General features: G+C 31.4%; 1 protein-coding gene across 2 annotated transcripts in view; it reads right to left on the reverse strand.

Annotated features, from left to right (window-relative positions):
- Positions 1-19,695, reverse strand: part of stmA (Protein EFR3 homolog stmA) — a 97,935-nt gene that overhangs the window by 40,387 nt on the left and 37,853 nt on the right. For both annotated transcript variants that reach the window (XM_035370474.2, XM_035370472.2), the window contains exons 6-10: positions 13,682-13,819; positions 11,564-11,698; positions 7,402-7,480; positions 6,306-6,477; positions 4,628-4,756 (exon numbers count right to left, since the gene is read on the reverse strand). In XM_035370474.2, coding sequence (XP_035226365.1) covers positions 4,628-4,756; positions 6,306-6,477; positions 7,402-7,480; positions 11,564-11,698; positions 13,682-13,819 — 653 coding nt within the window. The remainder of the gene's footprint in view (positions 1-4,627; positions 4,757-6,305; positions 6,478-7,401; positions 7,481-11,563; positions 11,699-13,681; positions 13,820-19,695) is intronic.

Genomic DNA, 19,695 nt, shown 5'->3' on the forward strand with positions numbered 1-19,695 from the left:
TAATTTTTCTTTATTTTATAAATTATGATTTCATATTTTTAATTGTGTAATTTCTGCATGCCATCTTACCAGATTTAAATTGATGATCTATTATCTAGAAAAATCCCAAATCCAGAATTGCCAGTCCCGACCAGTCTGCATTTCGAACTTTGTACTGTATTCGTCTTTGCCTTCTAGAACGACATAATCGTGTATACACCTAATTTCCAAGAACACCAAAAATGCTAGAGGGAAGTTCTAAAACGTATTCAAGAAATAGAGCTGATACTAATTAAAAAAAAAAAAAAAGCTCATTCAGCAAAAAGAAGCTGACAATACTGCAACATCTAGTCAATCAACATAGGATCTATCCCAATCCTTAAAAGATAGAGGCTGTAAGGTAGTAACGAAGTTCTCTGTTTCAGGAAACACTGCTGAAATCTAAAGTTTTCTGGGCTTGTGCTCCTACTATCAACGATTTATCAAAAACTTCACTGATATTGCAAGTAAGAAGATCCAAAGAACGAAGTGGCCACTCTATCTTTAAATTTGAAAAAAAATAATAATAAACATTTTATAAGAACCTAAAAAGATCTCAAAAATGATTTTAATGAAATAACAGAGCACAAGGAAAGTTCTCCATTCCAATTACTCAATCTAGTTCTTATCGCTTTCTTATCTAATTTTACATGCTAACTAACAAAATCAGAAGTGTGAGTTGACATCTTACAATGCATATGCACAAATATATACTTGACTATACTAGTGATCAACCTAAGTCAAAAACAGTGGCTCTCAATCTGGTTTGCCTCGTGCAACCCTCTTTATCATTGCTAGAAGATCATTCCCTTCCCCTTTCCGAAACTCAAAAAATACACATGCATTTATTTCCGTTTGGTTTATTTTTTAATGTATTTTCTAAATTAAGCCACAAAAAGTATAGAAAATGATGATTAATAACAAAAATTGAATAAAAGTAGTTTTTTATATTCATAAACTAAAACTAAATACTTAATAGCTAAATAAAAAGGGATGTGATCCATTCTCCTCTAAACTATCCACTAATGAATATAGTTCTATTATTTGTAGCAGTTTTAATTTAGAAAATAAACAATGAAATATGAATACTGTTGAAATATAAAAACTAATCTGAAATGGGAGTTCAGGGAAAGAACATTTTACCTATAAAATTTTTATTTGAAAATGAAACAGCACAAATGTCAATAATTTGATGACCAAGTTTTTGGCACATTTGCCAAATTTTTTTAATTGAAAATACAAAATTTTGTTAAAAAAATTATATTTAGGAGGGACATTTCCCTTCACCCTCCATCGCAACCTGCAACAATAAGGACACCACAAAAGATCGATAAGGTCCTGTTCACATGATGCACTCAAAAGGATCTTTTCAGACAACAATTAAAAGCATTTACTCACCCCTGCTTTAGTGCATAGTCTTCTCTTTCAAAACGAGCGAATTTACTCAATACATTCAGAGTTAAGCATGAATTCAATATTGTTATTATTTTTAATTCAAATACAGTGATGAAATTTATGCCCAATGTTTTAAATTTATGACATACAAAGTAAAATAAAATATCATTTGCAACACTAATAAAATGTTTCATACCAATTAATAAGTCACACAAAGTATTTGAACTTACTCCTATACAGAAAATTTATTCAGATATTACAAGACACAAACTTTGCATGTTCATTCTACAAATCTAAATATCATTCTCATTTATTCACTTCAGATATAATTCACAATGATCACCATAATAGAATTTTTTGTTGTTTTATCAAATATTCATCTCACATTTAATAACATTAAAAATTTGTGCCTTGTTAGTCACGGCAAGGTCATAAAAAGAAAATTCATTTTGAAATTACTGCAGAATTCTATATGAATATAAAATTAAAATCAAGAAAACACACCTTTTTACTTCTTAAAAGAAGAAATATCCTTTGTATTTCTTCATGCTTTTTAAATATTAAACCAATTTTGGAACAAAATTTTTATATACACTGCTCGACATTGAAAATGCAACACCAAGAAGGAGTGGTGAAAAATTTATGCAAATTTTAGAGTAGACGCATGTCACCGAGTTACGCAAATGATGTCAAATGTGCAGCTCTCCGATGCATGTGAAGTAAGATATAAGGGAAGGAACATGCAGAATGGGCAATATTCGTGTCATTATTTCTGCCAGACGAATTATCGAAGAAAGTTGGGTTTTGTCCCGGAGGATACGTGTAATAGGAGAGAATGCCAGGCTGCTGTCAACGAAGGCACTTCCAGCAGATAGACGAATTTACGAGGGGTATGGTGATCGGACTGAGAAGGGCGAGTTGGTCCTTACGTTAAAATGCAGCTGATACCCACATGGATGGGAGCACGGTTCATTGGCTGTGGAGAACATGGTTGGAACAAGGAAATGTGGGAAGAAGGAGGGGTGCAGGTGCAACCAGAGTGATGTCAGCACACGTGGATCGACGCATCCGCCGACAAACTGTAGCAGTTCCGCAAGTCACTTGTACCGTGATTCTGCAGTAGTGCAAGATACTCTGGATGTTCCCATGTCAGCTAGAACCATTTCTCGTCGATTGGTTGAACGTGGCCTGCACTCACGGTGTCAGTTAAGAAGACTGCCATTGACCCCACAGCATAGACGCCAAAGTTTAGAATGGTGCTGGACTGGAGCGATGTGGATGACAGAATGGCAAAACGTCATGTTCTCAGATGAGTCACGCTTCTGTTTATCCAGTGACAGTCGTCGCATACGTGTGTGGGGTCGGCGTAGAGACATATCTAATCTGGCAGCAACCGTTGAACACCCCACCGTGCGATAACGTGGCATAATGGTTTGGGGCACTCTTGCCTACGATTCCAGGTCACTTACTTCTTATTCAGGGCATTATGACGGCCTGACAATACTTGGATAATGTACTGTGGCCGGTGGCAATCCTCTACCTTTAGGGACTGCCTAATGCAATTTTTCAGCAGGATAATGCTCGACCACACAGTGCTCGCATCTGCCAACATGCTCTGCAAGGTATACAGATGCTTCCCTGGCCACCATACTCTCCTGACCTGTCAACAATCGAACATGTGTGGGATGTGATTGGACGCCGTTTGCAGACTCTGCCCCTCCCTCGTTCAGAAGACAAACTGTGGCAAATGGTTGAAAGGGAATGGAGAGCCATCCCTCAGGACACCATTCGCACTCTTATTGACTCTATGCCTAGATGCGTTTCTTCGTGCATCGCCGTTCGCGGAGGTCCTACATCCTACTGAGCCGACGCCGTTCTCGCTCTGTATTCTGACTATCATTTTGAAATAAAGATCACTTATTGCTGCTTGCTGTCTATGTCTTTTTTCCAAATTTCATCACTTTCTGATCACTCCTTCTTGGTGTTACATTTTCAACGTCGAGCAGTGTATATTACAATGAAAAACAAAAATATTACTTATTTCACTCGGAAAAGTAAAAAATATTATGCTTGAAAAAATTATAGAGATTTTATAATAGTGATAAAATAATATATAATTTAGGGTACTTATGAATTATCCCATCAACTGTGAAATTGTCAGCAAGCAAAACAATTTAGTGCCAGTTATGGGTAAGGGTGATGTCAGACCAAATTTATAATATCTCTGCTTTCATCTGATCTAACCCCAATAAGCCAACTTTTTTTGGGGGGGGGAGAAGAGAGAACAAGGATATAAATTAATTGTCATTGCTGTATTTTTCCTTGAATTTTGCTAAAATTTGCGATCTGCTTTCTGCAGAACAGCAAACAGTGGATTATTTTCAAAGTTATAGCATCCTACCATAATTTAGAATAAAAATATTAATAGGCAGATATGATCAGCTGAACAGCTGACAAAACAATTATAGATAGGAAAAATTACTAGCAAAATGTTTGCACACTTAGCATATTCTAAACAGAGCTACCAATAAAATTGGATAACCTAACAAAATAATAAAAATAAAAGTTTGTAACAAAGTGCAAAAATTGAGTGAGTAGAAGACTGATTGTTTTTAAATAAACAGGCATTAGTTCCTTCAGAATTTCGCAGGAACGAATGGTGCAACTTTGGCAGTATCTTCACCAACTTTCGTGGTCGATGGCCTAATGTCCTAATTTAGTAATTCTGAATTTCTTAATATATGTAAACTTTTCATGTTACTGGTTTGTAACAAATTTTCATTTTCAAAACTAGTCACTGAAATTTTATTCTGCCACATACTAATAATACCAATGATTTTCATCCTTTTAATTTTTAAAAGCACTTAGAAAAAGGGAAATGCAGAAAACGAAATCAATAAAATTTTAAATATCACAATTTTTTATAACTTTCCATTATTGTTTCAGAACATAGATATTTACAATATAACTCTAAATGATCACATGTTCTAATATAACTGCAACATAAAGCAAAACATTACAGTAAATTATAATATGTCAATGGATGTCATTACTTCTAAATTAAGTTTTTCATCATTCATAATATTAAAATTCAGCAGTAAAATGTATTCAGCACTTTAATAATTTCAGTATGTAAAAAATTAAATACTAAATACTAAAGAAATGTATCATTTAAAAATAAAAGACCATATTTATTGCAACAAATTCAAATTACCAAGAGTGTTAATGACACATTCTTGAAAATGTTTTTCGTCCAGTTCATCTGTTTCAGTAGTTGTTCTAATATCAATCGAATGCTTCAAATGATTAAGCAATGAATTAAAAATTTCCAGGACTGAGGGGCCTATAAACAAAAAAGGTAAATTTTATGTTTTCAAGTACATTTACTCCAAATGAAGCATATATTTAGTAATAAAATTATCAAATCAGTATTGTACTTAATAAGACAAATTATTAATTATCAAATTGTTATTGTACTTAATGCCTACATCAAAAGTATCTTGACATATCCAGGTAGATATTGGATATCATTTATGCCATAGGGTGAGCTGATATAGGTATAAAAAGAGGTAGGTAGTTTTACAATGATAATTGTACAATGCAAAAAAAAAAAAAAAAAAAAAGGGGGGGGGGAAGAAAATATGAGCTAAATTACTTTGATGAAATAAATGATTAGGCAATGTTGCAAAACAACAAGATTTCTCTTGACAGTAATGCTTAAATTTCAGTTGTACTGTTAGCTTCAACTTGTTCACAAGCATGTCACAGTGTATTTCATTCATATTTTGATCCTCTTCCTAGTCCATTAATTTTCAGGATAATACACTTCCTAGACAACAGCAGTGACCTGGTAGTAGTAACCATGCTTTAAATGTTTTTCTGATTGGAGAAGGAAAGTGCTTCTACACCCCTGATTATATCTTATTCAATACCAATAACCTATGCTTGTATAATTTGTCCTTCATAAAATTTGATGAGAAAAAGGTATCTACTTCATGATGGTTCATATGCTCCTGAGAAATTATCTGCCTCAGAGACTTGTGATCACTGGATGTTGCTTTAGGATGCATCTGCTACACACTTCCTTGTACCATAACTCATCATACATAACATTATCTGCACTCATCATACATAATATTACCTGCAAGTCATGATTCACACTGAAGTCTATTTTATCAAATCATTATTTGATCTGTTGTTTCACTAATTCAACTGTCATATTAACTAGTCTAGTTGTCACCAGATGCACATTTCATTATGCATACTTTTCCAAACATTTTAGAGTGCAATTTTAACTACTTCCCAGGTTTTTTCACATATTTTATGAATTACAAATCATTATTGTATATATGTAAGAACTCAAAAAATGTTAAAAATATAAGAAGTTCATGAACATTAAGTTTTGTATTTTTGATATATAGCTTTTATGGAAGTTGAGGCGGAATCCTCCTCCCCCTTTAAAAAATTAAGAGTAATGATAGGTAAATATGGAAGAAATGCACACAAATTACTTCCGTAATCTAATTATATTTAGCTGTATGATCTCAAACTTCTATGGAAAAATCTGAATTTTACAAATGATATTATTTTTGATTTAAGTAACAGGAAAAGAACAAAAATTTTAACATGTACTTTCATAAATATTACATCAACTCTCTTCTAATTTTAGTGCTTACATCAAATATTAAATTTTTGCTTGCAAGAACTGGTACATTGCATTTTAAGTAATGTTTCACAAGTTGCTTACATACTGCATTATTTACTAAAATAATATTGCATATATTATGTGTTCTAGACATTTGCTACAAAAATAGCAAAAGAAAGAAGAGGAACCTGTTTTTGAGTGCTGTATAGTTTACTACACTCATAGCTATTAATTTTGGAAATATTACCTATACTTTCCCCTGCAGCTATGGAAACTATATTCGCAAGCACATTAACAATTCCAGTACGAACTTTAGCATCTGCTTTTGGTTTTTTTCCCTTTCTCTCAGACTCAGCCATCCTTGACTTCTCATCTAAATGGCTCATTAATATCTGAATCACAGCATATGAATATTGCGCCTAGAAAGAGAACAAGCCATTTCATAATTATTATCATTAAGCAAAATTTAAGTAATTTGTAACATAAAGAATATTTATTCTATAGAAATACTCAATGATGGAAAATTTTAGCCAGCATTGAAAAATTTAACACAGTATGTCACAAGATTTCGTTTATTAATTTGATTTAAAACACACATCCATATACATTTATTCATAATTTCAAACAAAAACAAAACAAAATAATAATAATTAAAAAAACACAATCTGATATTCACATTCAAATTTTAATTTAACATTTGAAACAGCTTCAAGTTAAAAGTTATAACAGGTTACTAATATAAGAATCAATCTCCAGAAATTCAAATACAGAATACAAAATCTTCCACTTGATGAAATGTTCAAAATTATGAAGCCAAACAGCAGACAGGGAAGAGACATATTATGATATTACTCCATCATAAACTAATACCATTGACAAACTTTTGTGTTTAATACGTAATTAATACATAATTATTTAAGAGGAAGATGTGCTATTTTGTTTTTGGCTTCAAAAATTGCCAAAGGGTTATGATAAATATGTTATTTTTTCCCCCAGGATATAAAAACTGCCATAGTAAAAAGCAGTTAAAATCTGATTTTTTTGGCATAAAAAATTTGATTAAAAAAAGCACTGTGGTCATTAATTCAGTTAAAAAAATATTTTTAAAAAGAAGCTTAAAGTGTATCAATGATTAATAAATTTTTCCAACCAGCAACACAAATCTCAACATTTGAAACTTATTCATCATGTTTTCCATAAGATACTGAACATCATATTTTACAAAAAATGCAAAGAGGTCTTTGTTTAGTTATAAGATTCAAATAACTCATCTGAAGTAATAAAAAAGCAAAAAATATATTTAATACTGTTCTGAAATTTGAAAAGACCTTTTCAATGCTTACCTGAATAGAATACATAATAATCTTGAAAGTATGAACAGCAAAGTCATTTGGATCCCATAATTTATGATTGTCTAAGTGTCTAAAAAGTATTAAGTTTCTATATTAAACTAAACTAAAAAAACTTCTTAATATATATATAATATTATACAAATAGAAAAATACATAGGTAAATTTATATTCCCTTAAAATACCAAAGAATTTCAAGTTATAAAATGTCTAAAACTTTTACATTTTTCCAAACAAGAAATTTTACACATTCACTTAAGGAAATTATTCTACTATATATATATATATATATATATATATATATATATATATATATATGTAATATTTCTGGAAGCATAAGAAGAGGAATCAGCTTGAAGTTGTTGTGGCTGAAGGTGACGGCATACAGATGAAGATAACAAAACATGCATTTGAAGAATTTCCAGTCTTTATTTCCACACATATAGAATCATCTCCATAGATATTTATCGAATCATAATGAAATTCGAGACATTTCTATGATTCAATCATAATGAAATATGATGGATTGCTATGTATATTGGTTCTTAAAATTACGATGCAGGCATTTTAGACGGAGAAGCAGAGCAGCGGGGATATTTTAGCAGTGGCAGAAGCTAGGAAAAAAATTACGTAATTAGCTGCCAGAGCAGAGTAGGTGCAATTCCAGAAACAAGCTATGATTGGTTAATATTAATTTTGGTTACCCTTTTCAGTAGCGCTACATAACATAGAAAAATCTCAAATTTGGGAGAACAGATAAATTTAGGCCTAGAGCACCAAATCTAGAATGTTCATTTTGAGATCGGCAATTATTTTTTAAAGCAGCTACCGCATTTTGTTATATCTTACATATTTTTATTTATATCATAATTTTGAAGCACAGTCGCGATGACTGAGTGGCATGGCGAGAAGAACGAGTTGATATCAAACTAGATTTAGCCAATTAACATCTTTATTTTGAGATCTGCACGCATACTAGAATAATTTTTTGTAGACAATATAAATACAGTCTTTAATCATAGCAATTATGATATTTTCTTACATGCACAGGTAAAAAGATCTGATGTCATTTCAGGCAGGGAAGCATAAGTGGCGCAGAGTTGTTTGCATGGTAGAAGTTAAGGTCTTTCCCTAACTCTGTGCAACTTTCCCTTATTTCTACAATGGAAACAACTTTGTTTCCTAAAAAAATTTTTTTTCTAGCCAGTTATCCATTCCTTAACCGTATTTACATTTTGGACAGTGAGCAACATCTTCTATTGCTCAGGCAAACCCTGATTCAGAGCATCAATTAAGACCGTATCATTTAATTTTAGGCTCACGGAATGTTTCAGTTTTTCTCTAAAATATTTTTCAATGTCATTGCATTTGAAATAAGTAATATTTACAAATTCACTAAAAGAAACAGATTCTGCATAGGCAAGAAATTTATCTTTTTAAACCTTTCCAGTCTAATTCAGCACACTCTGAGAAAAAATGCCAGAGCTTCACTATGTTACTTATGTCATAATTTCAAAGTACAGTCGCGATGGCTGAGTGGCACAGTGAGAAGAACGAGTGATACCAAACTAGATTTAGTCAATTAACATCTTTATCTGCAGCTTTGCAGATACATTAGAATAATTCCTTGTATATAATACACTCTTTAATCATAGCAATTACTATAATTTCTTACATGCACAGCTGAAAAGATGCGACATCATTTCAAGCAGGGAAGCATAAGCAGCGCAGAGTTGTTTGCATGGCAGAAGTCAGGAAAAAAGGGAAGCGTAGTGCTTATGACTCAGTATTTATACTTTGTAGGTGCAGAAAGTATTCTAGAGACAAGCTATGATTGGTTAATATTAGTTTTAGTTGCCCTTTTCAATACCATTACATAATTTGAATTACTCAAATTTGAGAGAACAGATGAATTTAGGGGGAGAGTACCAAATCTAGAATGTTAATTTTGAGATCGCCAATTATTTTTTAAAGCAGCTGTCATATTTTGTTGCATATTTGTTTCTTGCATATTATATGTATACATACACACACAATGGATTGCTTATATTTACATGTTTTTTTTTTGGGGGGGGGACACTGTGTTTGTTCAAAATAAATATTCTGTAACAGTTTTTAAGCTTGCTTATAATTTTGATGCTATAATTTTGCAATTTTTTCCACATACAGGTTGGACTGACAAAGATACAGATTACTTTCATTAATTTTCTGAAACTATTTTAACTATTAAACTTTAATTTATGTCTCCTTTGTACAGAAACACGTTGACCTAGTTACTTCCTTCGTTACACCCCCCCCCATGATGATGCAGTGAAAGATGGAAATTTCCTTTCCATTTTTGCTTTTGATGTTTTTTGCTGGATTTTTAAATATACCGTAATTTCCGGAAGAAACGCTGCGGCGTTTAAGTGTTTAAAACTTAAATTTTCAGCAGGTGCGGCGTTTTTACCCATGCGGCGTTTAGGTGCACTAAAAATAAAATATTTCCTATGATGGTCATTGTACATAGTTTGGATGGCCTTGTCACTGTGCATAGATTGGTGCTGTTCCCACACAAAAGACCACTCAGTTGCTTTTTGCGAACGTTATTTTGTTTACATTCTTTTCCTTGAACAGACCTACATGCCTTATTCACCCTAAATGAGATCTCAGAACAATAACATTCTTCCCCTTTCAAATCAACATTCTCATCAGTTTGAATAGTCTCTCTCCTCTGCCATTCGATGAATCTTCCAGGACCCATCCTCTTTCCACTCCTGCCTTTTCTGCAATTTTTTTCAAAGGTGGACACGACTCCACCTGCCTCGCAATAACGAACTCTTGAACTCTTGACGTATTTCCCCTTCAGCATGAATGGATTTTTCTTGGCATTCTGCCAAATACAGATCCCATCAGTTAGGGTACAAGTACTTGTTGCATAGTTTTTAATTAGGGTGCGGAAAATTTTTGAAAATGTCTCTAAACAGCACAGAAGCTATACATTTCTTACCTTAAATTTATTTTTGAGTTATGGTTTCATTTCATGCATTTTTCTTAACTGGTATGTTCTATATCAGGACTTAGGTTGAGTTTTTGCATCTATACGGCCCACGGCGATGTGACGCGCAATTTAATCTATTGCGGCATTTACGCTGATGCGGCGTTTCTGTGTAATTTTAATTTTTTCCCCGCCATTTTTCTCGAGTGCAGCGTTTACGCTGATGCGGCCTTTCTTCCGGAAATTACGGTATTTTTAATTTAATTTATTTTGTATCATTACTTCCATTTGTTGCTGCTTTCCGTGTGCAACCGGATTAGGTTTTGAACAGGTTTTATTTATTTATATTTATATATTAATATAATAATATGAGTAAACTTTTGCATGTCCTCTTGAAAAAAATGTCTAATGGTATAAAGTCTCAACCAAAACATATAATTCAGCTCAGTTTGCCATACTAGAAACTGCCATTTTCAAATGATGATGGGCTTCTTTATGCTATCAGAGGCATCATACAGTACTTATTATTACATTTTTAACTAAATACAGTATATCACTTGCTTTTGTTCTCTTTTTCTATACAGGTTAAAGTTGTCAAATCTTTCCAAAGTTTTAACACTTTTTTGTGCAACTTAGAATTTTTCCTGGAACTTAAAGCAAAGATATATGGGAGATTAAAATACATACACATTATACATTAAAAGCTTTAAAAATGAAGTGCACTGAATTAATTGATACTGCTAATATAATATATTACATGACCAATACCAATAAAGCCATAACATTTAGAGGGAGATTCATAATTTCAGTACTGCTCTTTGATATTATTTTTAAGAAAGAAAGGAATTACAATTTAAGAGGCCACTACTTCATTGGAAAATTTAGTATTTAAACATATTATAAAGGCCCTCTGAAAACTGAATTAAACTAATGTATTTAACAACAGGTTTACAGACAAAATGGATAAGTAACCCATAATATAAAGCATAGTTGCCATTTTTTATCATACAATTTTAACAAATTTCCAATCAACGTCTTAAAATTTCTCTTCTGCATAATTCTATTAACTTCTTTATAGGACTAGGGTTAAAACGTATATATGAAAATATTTTAATACTATATTAGTTAATTTCAAAATTATGCAGAAATTATACAATGTAAGTTGAAACATAACCTTACTTCAAGACAGGTCTAATAACAGATCGAACATTTCCAAATGTTGCTCGGCCCATAAGTTCACGCAAACAGTTTTCAGCTAATGACCACGGATTTGCTTCCTCTAGGGGGGAATCTGGTGTTTCAGTCAAACTGCCACTATGTGCAAAGAATAAAATACCACAATGTTATAAACATGAAAAGTAAAACTAAAATAGAGATGATACAGACTCTTAAATTTTTGAATTAAAAAAGCACAATATATTGATTTTGTTATAATGAAAAAAGAGAAAGCAATAGAAAATTATGGAAAATACAAAATCTGCTATCGTAAGTTAATTGTAAGAAATGTACCAATATAAAATTAGTGCTATATTGGGCAAAATTCAAACTTGATTTTAATGGCTATTTTAAGTAAACTATTCTGTCTAATTTTATGCCATAAATCTAGTCCTTTCATATTAAAACATATTATACAAAATTTAAATACTCATATCTGGCTATTTCACAATGTATTTTACTTTTTCTGAAAATTCATTTTAAAAGAAATTTTTAAAATTAAATGTTGATGTAAAATGGAAACTATATCATTATTTATTTTGGTTCTAATAATATTTACATTTACACTTTTAGGGTTTACTTTAATTTTCTAATAGTTTTTTAGTCCAAAAGTTTTTTAGTTTTTTTGTCCCTGAAGGACTATTGTTTTCATTTTGGGATTTTGCATCAGAACCCTATAAATGACGTATCACTTTTCAAATCGTTGCCACCAAATATTATATTTGAAAAAATTAAATAATGAAGAATCTGAATAAATGTATGCATGTTTCTCGCATTGTAATCAAACAACGGTACTTACAGCCATCCAATTTTGAATGACATAATTCTACTGCAAATATGTGCATCTGAAAGCTCAAGTTTGAAATTTGGAATTTGTTTTATTATCGATTTCATACTTTGTAAAACTTTAATGAATTTTTGATTAACAAACACAAAGATTTAAAAGCGAGCAATAGCAACACTCTACGGGTGTGTGTGTGGAAAGCTTTTAATTTCCAGCATGTGGAACTGTGTATCGGAAATTCTAAAGATATGCTTATTTTAAAATTATTTTGCGACATTGCTATTGAACCAAATTTTATGGTTTAAGTGCAAAGATTATGATATTTAATAAATAAAGGTAACACATAAGGCGATAAAAAACACCCCTTTGAATGTATTTTAAAATCCGAAACCTTTCAGATTTTATTTTATTTATTTATTTTTTTACTATTATAATTTTGGAACAAGCCTTTACTATAAATTCTAAATGTCCACCTACATTTCCCTGACAGAATAAGTTTTCAGGATTACAATTAATGCAAATGAGGTAGAAACAAGTATTTAAGCTGGAATTTGGGTCACTTCAGCACGTGAGTGTGTTTTGCCTTTTCCTGTTGTTAAGCTTACTGTTCTACGGCCGTACTTCTACATGCCTGCTAGTATACATTGGCGATTTTTAAATAAGGGCCAACTCCTTTAGTTAATTCTGTGCAGCTTTGGTTGGTTAAATTTATTCAGCATTTGATTAATTAATAATTTCTATTTTGAGTCAAAGCCCAAGTTGAGACTTATTTTACACCCACGAAGGGGGCCTTCTGTTAACTAATTTTGAGTTGGAATAAAGGGTAATTCAACCCATCTCTCGACTTGCCAGTTACAAGAACTCAGCGAAAGTCACCATACAGTTCTTCAGTATTTTGGCTTGCAAGGAATTCTAGTTTAGCTAAGTTATTACACTGCTGAAGTAAATATTTAACCTTTTTTTTTTCTCAACCTATCATTCATCACGATTAGAGAAATACTCTTATAATAAACAAAAGAGAATTCCTGTGAATGAAATTAATTTATGCATACATAAAATGCTTTAAAATAAATTTAAAAAGAAGCAAAAATTAACAAATAATGAAAATAAATAAATAGCAGATGTATTTTGTAATGCATTCTTTGTGTTTGGTGTGTGTCTAAATAAAGTGATTCATCCTATAATTTTGCCCAGCAGTTTGTTATATTCTAAATATTTCTACATTTTGTATTAATAAAATTATTAATGTCACCCCTCCCCCAAAAAGCTTTTGGCTAATAGAAAATATTTGAACTTACCAGTGATCTTGCATATTGAAAAGGAGAGAAGGGATAATTTTTTCCATGTGAGTTTCATCCCATATATTCACTTGTAGATCATCACTCACTGTCTTCCTCACTACACCTTGGATCCCCTTCAACCCAGCAACTCTCAGCCTATATATTTATAATATTAAATATATCATTATTTTAATCAAAACAAACTATTTAAGACATTATAAAATACAATAACTATTTAAGAAAAATCTCAGCATTCATACACATTTCTGCACATGAAAATTAATAACTTTTGAGGATTTAAACAACTATCAATTAAACAAATTAAGGACCTGTCAACAAATGGAAACTGAACAAATTAAAGCAATTATCTATGCAACCAAATTCATTTTTGTAATATCATTCTAAGAATAAAACAGAAGTGTATGTAGGATGAATTATCTAATATTTGAACATAATCTAATATTTAATGTAACTGTAAAACAAATTTGAGAATAAAATTAACTCCCTAAAACTTACAAAGTAATCAGTGCTAAATTAGGATTATCAAAGACTTTTATTTTACACTTACAATAGTCAGAGATATTTTAAAGGAGATTTACATGTTCACCTCTGGTTTTAACATAAGGAAAAACTGCCATGTTTCTGGCATTTTCAAGTGTATATGAGACAACAGCCTAATCATGGATGCATATAGCACTTATGTGTCTGAGTGCCCATTGGATTTATTTTTAATTATTTGCTATACTCTGTTTTACTGCATTATTTTCAGTATTAGAGTACCATTCCAAAATTATGAACAGTGGTCATATAAATTTGATTTTTTCATAAAATTTGTTTTACATAAAATCTTTCTTTATATTATCATTTGTGAACAGAACAGTATCTGTGATTTATGAGGATTGTAAAACAAAAGATTTTGCCAATCTGTAAAGTCAGTGGCGATTTGGCAATTTTTCGTAAGCCAATCTGTAAAGTTAGTGCCGATTTGGCAATTTTTTTGTATGGGTATGGACAATCAGAAAGTATGAATGCTTTCCAATTACCCACACCCTTCTGAAAAGTATTCATGATGCAACATGCTATGTTGAAAATCATGACATCACCAGAATGCATTTATGTGGCAACCCAAGTATGAGCACACATGCGGCAGTCAAATGCTTATTTCCAATGAAGGCCATGCTTTTAATGTAAAATTTATTAATATTTAATTAGAAATTCTAAATGTTATGTTCTTTTGCTAATTTTTCTTCCTTCCTTCCTTTCTTTTTTTTGTAATTTATACTGAGCAAATCTCAAATAGGGGGAAAATAGGCTTTAATTTATGGGAGTATTTTTAATTAAGACGGAAATAACATTAATAAATGATGAACATATTATTGTCAGGATAAACATAGTAATGCATCATTTATTTTTGTAAAACAAAATTAAATACAAATATTAACTGGTTACACATTGATTGAATCTAAATAAAAAACTCCAAAAATATCTACAGTAGATTAATACACTTCAAGTCAATAATAATAATAAAATTATGCTGAAAATCAGTAGGGATGGGGCAGTGGAAATTGCGTAATTTAAGTTACGTTAACTTAATAAATTTAATTTATTCTTGATAAACATTTTTAGCATAGTCTATATATTAAAAACTGGGTGATTCAGTGACTGACATGAAGATGTGATGGAAAACTACCAGGAGAGTTGGAAGTTATGGATGTGTATTGTTCCTAATGGCCTTGTAGCTGCAGCAGTTTAAAACTCACCATATAAATATGTAGCCCTTTCCAGATTTAAATCGTTATAATACTGGCAAATATTTTTAGGTTATTTCCCCTTCTTTACGAGTTCCCATTTCATGTCTTTTGCCCACATATCTGAAGACTTTTCAGATATAGTAATGACTGTGGGTTTAATATAGTATATATATATACTAATATAGTATAGAATACTAATACAGTATAGTAATGACAGTGGGTAATGACTGACAACCTGACCTTTATGAAACTCACACTTGGACCTTTTTTGAATGTCATGCTTTCCTCACAGTACATCAAAAAATGACCATTTTATTCATTACTTCCTAAATGTTAAAAGTAGTTTTTAGCTTTTAGTGAATTCTGTGGGTAAAATTATTTCATTATTTCTATATAATTTGCAATAAATAAAAAATTCACAAATGTTTTATCAGTTTCAATAGAGACCGGGTCTTGTGTCCGAGTACTCTGGTGTCGCACCAGTCTTCTACTCACTTGATGGTAAGATAAAGGTTGAAATCCGAGAACACCCTCTTTTTTTTAATCAAGGCAGGCACTGTTCTTGTTTTAACACCTGTTTGAGAGCCTGGATGAATAACCAATTAAACACTCCAAAACTTTCAGTTCAGGATGGTTGACAATTTCATGTTATTTACAACAATTTGCAATGACTCTAATAGAAGCCACATGGTTTGAATTCAATATTTATCCAAAATGTTAGCTCTTATTTAGAATACAAATCATAGAACAGGGACAAAAATGTTTTATGAATGAAATTAAGGACTTTTCATGAGCAAACATTGCTTTCAAAAACCTAGACTCTTAAAGTCTGTAAGAACCTTATTTTAAATTTTACAGTATAAATAATGAAAATGTAATATATTATACATATATTTATATAATAATGCAGAAAAGTTGGTTGCAGAAATGTTGATTCATGATGAACAAACTTTGAAGTTAATGCAATCGTGGCAGAATTAAACATTCATTTTTATTTTAAATGACACTTGTGGCCACAAATAACATCGCATGCTAATTGTGCCTATTCCAGAACATAACATTTACATTTTTGATATTGCTGCAATAAGAACAGAGCAGCACGGCAATGGCTCTTGTTAACAAGAGAAACAGAAGGGAAGTGCGACATTTTCATGATTACATCTTAGCTGCGAATGGATTACTTTTGATTTTGATATTATTTGATTGACTAATTAAAAGCACTCAACAATTATTATTGGCTATTTTAGTTTTAGTTTGCAAAACCATCTATGTCACTAGCATTATAAAAAATCATATGACATGGTTGTTAATTTTAAAATGGTGCCGTTTAAAGAGTTTTTTTTTAATGAGCAATTATTATTTTTAAGACAGACGAAAATACCCAAATTAAAATGGAAAGTTAAGGGACTATTGCAAATTATAATGTTTTCTATATTTTTTTTATCTTACATACATATACATATATGTAAAATATAAAAAAAAATACAATGGCTTTGCTCTTCGCAAACATGCAACCTTTAATTAACGTTCTGCAATTCAGGATCTTTCCCCTAGACCAGTACCTTCTAGAATTTGCTAGCCTATTACATAACCGCTACTATAAATAATGAATGCGTGCCATTTTGCATCAGAAGCTCGCCTCCCCTGCGCTATACATCTTGCTGCTGCTTGATCTATATTTCCTCTGTTAGAAATAGTAATGACGCATAAAGTTTAACTTTAGTCGTACTTGGTTTAAACTACTATTGAATATGGGATTTAGAGAATTTCATATGAAGTACAGCATGATCTACGGTAAAAATTGAATTAAAGCTATGGAATAAAGATGTACAATTAAAAGCTAAATCAACTTGCCTTTTCATTTAGATTAGCCTTACCACTCCACAAAAAACATGCCTGAACACTGATGCCAAGCTTCATGACTGCTAAAATATCACAGTTATTTATTTTTTGGACGGTGAGCAGCATCTTCTGAGCTTCCGTTAATTCTTGGTTAAGTGCCTCAACCATTGTGGAATCATTTAGTTTCAAAGTAGATCCAAATCTTAATTTGTTACGATAATACAAGTCAATATTGTTAAATTTATCTAAGTAATAGACACAAAATCATTAAAAGTCATTGTCTCTGCACTGGAAAAGTATGTCTGGAAATTGTCTTTCACTACTTCGGAATCTTTTTCTAAGCAGTCTCTTAAGTAAAATACTAAGGCTTCTCCCCTTAAACAGTCAGCAAAGATGAAAGTTTTATCTTTTCCTGAATATTTTTAGTGGTACACTTTTGCTCAAACAGTAGAATGTACTTGTCAATGGGAAAATCACTTTTTGATCCATCAAAAATTGGAAATTGAAATTTTGCAGCATCAATTGTAACTGTTGATTCTGTATTTGTTGCCATTTTACTTTTAGATCTTGTATTCATACCAATTTTGAATATGAAATCAACACTAAAAAATTTTTCACATTACACCAAAATTAATCACAATACACTTTGCTGAAGAATTTTCATTTATCAAAACACTTCACAGCACTTGAAAAACGCATATTCGGATCCGAGGAAAAGCACAGGGAAAATGCAACACACAGTAACTGACCATTACCCACTGTAGACGATGAAAAATTAAATGCGCATTAAATAATCCACTGGAGCTTTTTCCCACACAGAAAATCCAGTTGGCTAAATAAATAACTGTGATATTTTAGCAGTCGTGAAAGCTTGGCATCAGTGTTCAGGCATGGTTTTTGAGGAGTGGTAAGGCTAAACCAAATGAAGAGGCATGTTGATTTAGCTTTTAATGGTACATTTTTAATCCATAGCTTTAATTCAATTTTTACCATAGATTATGCTTTACTTCATATGAAATTCTCTAAATCGCATATTCAATAGTAGTTTAAACCAAGTATGACTAAAGTTAAACTTTATGCATCATTACTATTTCTAACAAAAGAAATATAGATCAAGCAGCAGCTAGATGTACAGGCACAGGAGAAGTGAGCTTCTGACGTAAAATGGCGTGCATTCTTTATTTATAGTAGCGGTTACGTAATAGGCTAGCAAATTCTAGAAGGTACTGGTCTAGGGGGAAGATCCTGAATTGCAGAAAGTTAATTTAAAAGTTGTGTGTTCGCGAGATGCAAAGCCATCGTATTTTTTTATATTTTACATCTTTGATAGGACATAGTTAAAGCTTGTTTAGGATCCATGATAGGACATAGTTGAATCTTGTAAGCTATGTTCTGGATGTTTCTTCATATCTTTCCTCATACTTGCTGCTTCACTAATCTACTAATGCTTTGCTCACCTGGTCTCTTGTTTTGAGGGTGGGGGAAGATGTAAAATATAAAAAAATAGGATGGCTTTGCTCTTCGCGAACACGCAACCTTTAATTAACTTTCTGCAATTCAGGATCTTCTCCCTAGACCAGTACCATCTAGAATTTGCTAGCCTATTACATAACCTCTACTATAAATAACTAATGCGTGCAATTTTGCATCAGAAGCTCGCCTCTCCTCCTGTGCTGTACATCTTGCTGCTGCTTGATCTATATTTCCTTTGTTAGAAATAGTAATGACGCATAAAGTTTAACTTTAGTCGTACATGGTTTAAACTGCTATTGAATATGCAATTTAGAGAATTTCATATGAAGTACAGCATGATCTACAGTAAAAATTGAATTAAAGCTATGGAATAAAGATGTACCATTAAAAGCTAAATCAACTTGCTTCTTCATTTGGATTAGCCTTACCACTCCACAAAAACCATGCCTGAACACCGATACCAAGCTTCATGACTGCTAAAATATCACATATATAAGCAGTGAAAAGAAAAAGTACTTCAAAAGAAATTAAATTTAATAAGTACATGAAGATTTATCAAAGCTTTACAAAAAAAAAAGTTGTAAAAATTTACACTGAAATGTACACACACCATGAAGAATAATATTTTATTACATAATTATTCCCATTTTGGCAAGAAAAATATTTAAAAATTATGCATACAGATTATATTGCTTTAATTATTTCTCATTGGAAATTATTATTTTATTTCACTAATATAATTAAGGAAATAATGGATCAAAATTAATTTCAAAAGTTTTGTCAGCCTTATATGAATTTTACATGAAATACTTTAAAATTGCAAATTTCAATGAAATGGTCTACATGCTTATGAATACACTACAATAAATTTGATAATTCTAATACATAAAAGCAAATTTGGAATTTTAATATCATTACACTCAATTGATTCTCGCTATATGATCTTTGGAGAAATATGAAAATTTA

The sequence above is a fragment of the Stegodyphus dumicola genome, chromosome 7 (genome assembly GCF_044657685.1).
Source record: "Stegodyphus dumicola isolate Sdum_Otavi_A_Nest chromosome 7, ASM4465768v1".
NCBI classification, from domain to species: Eukaryota; Metazoa; Arthropoda; class Arachnida; order Araneae; family Eresidae; genus Stegodyphus; species Stegodyphus dumicola.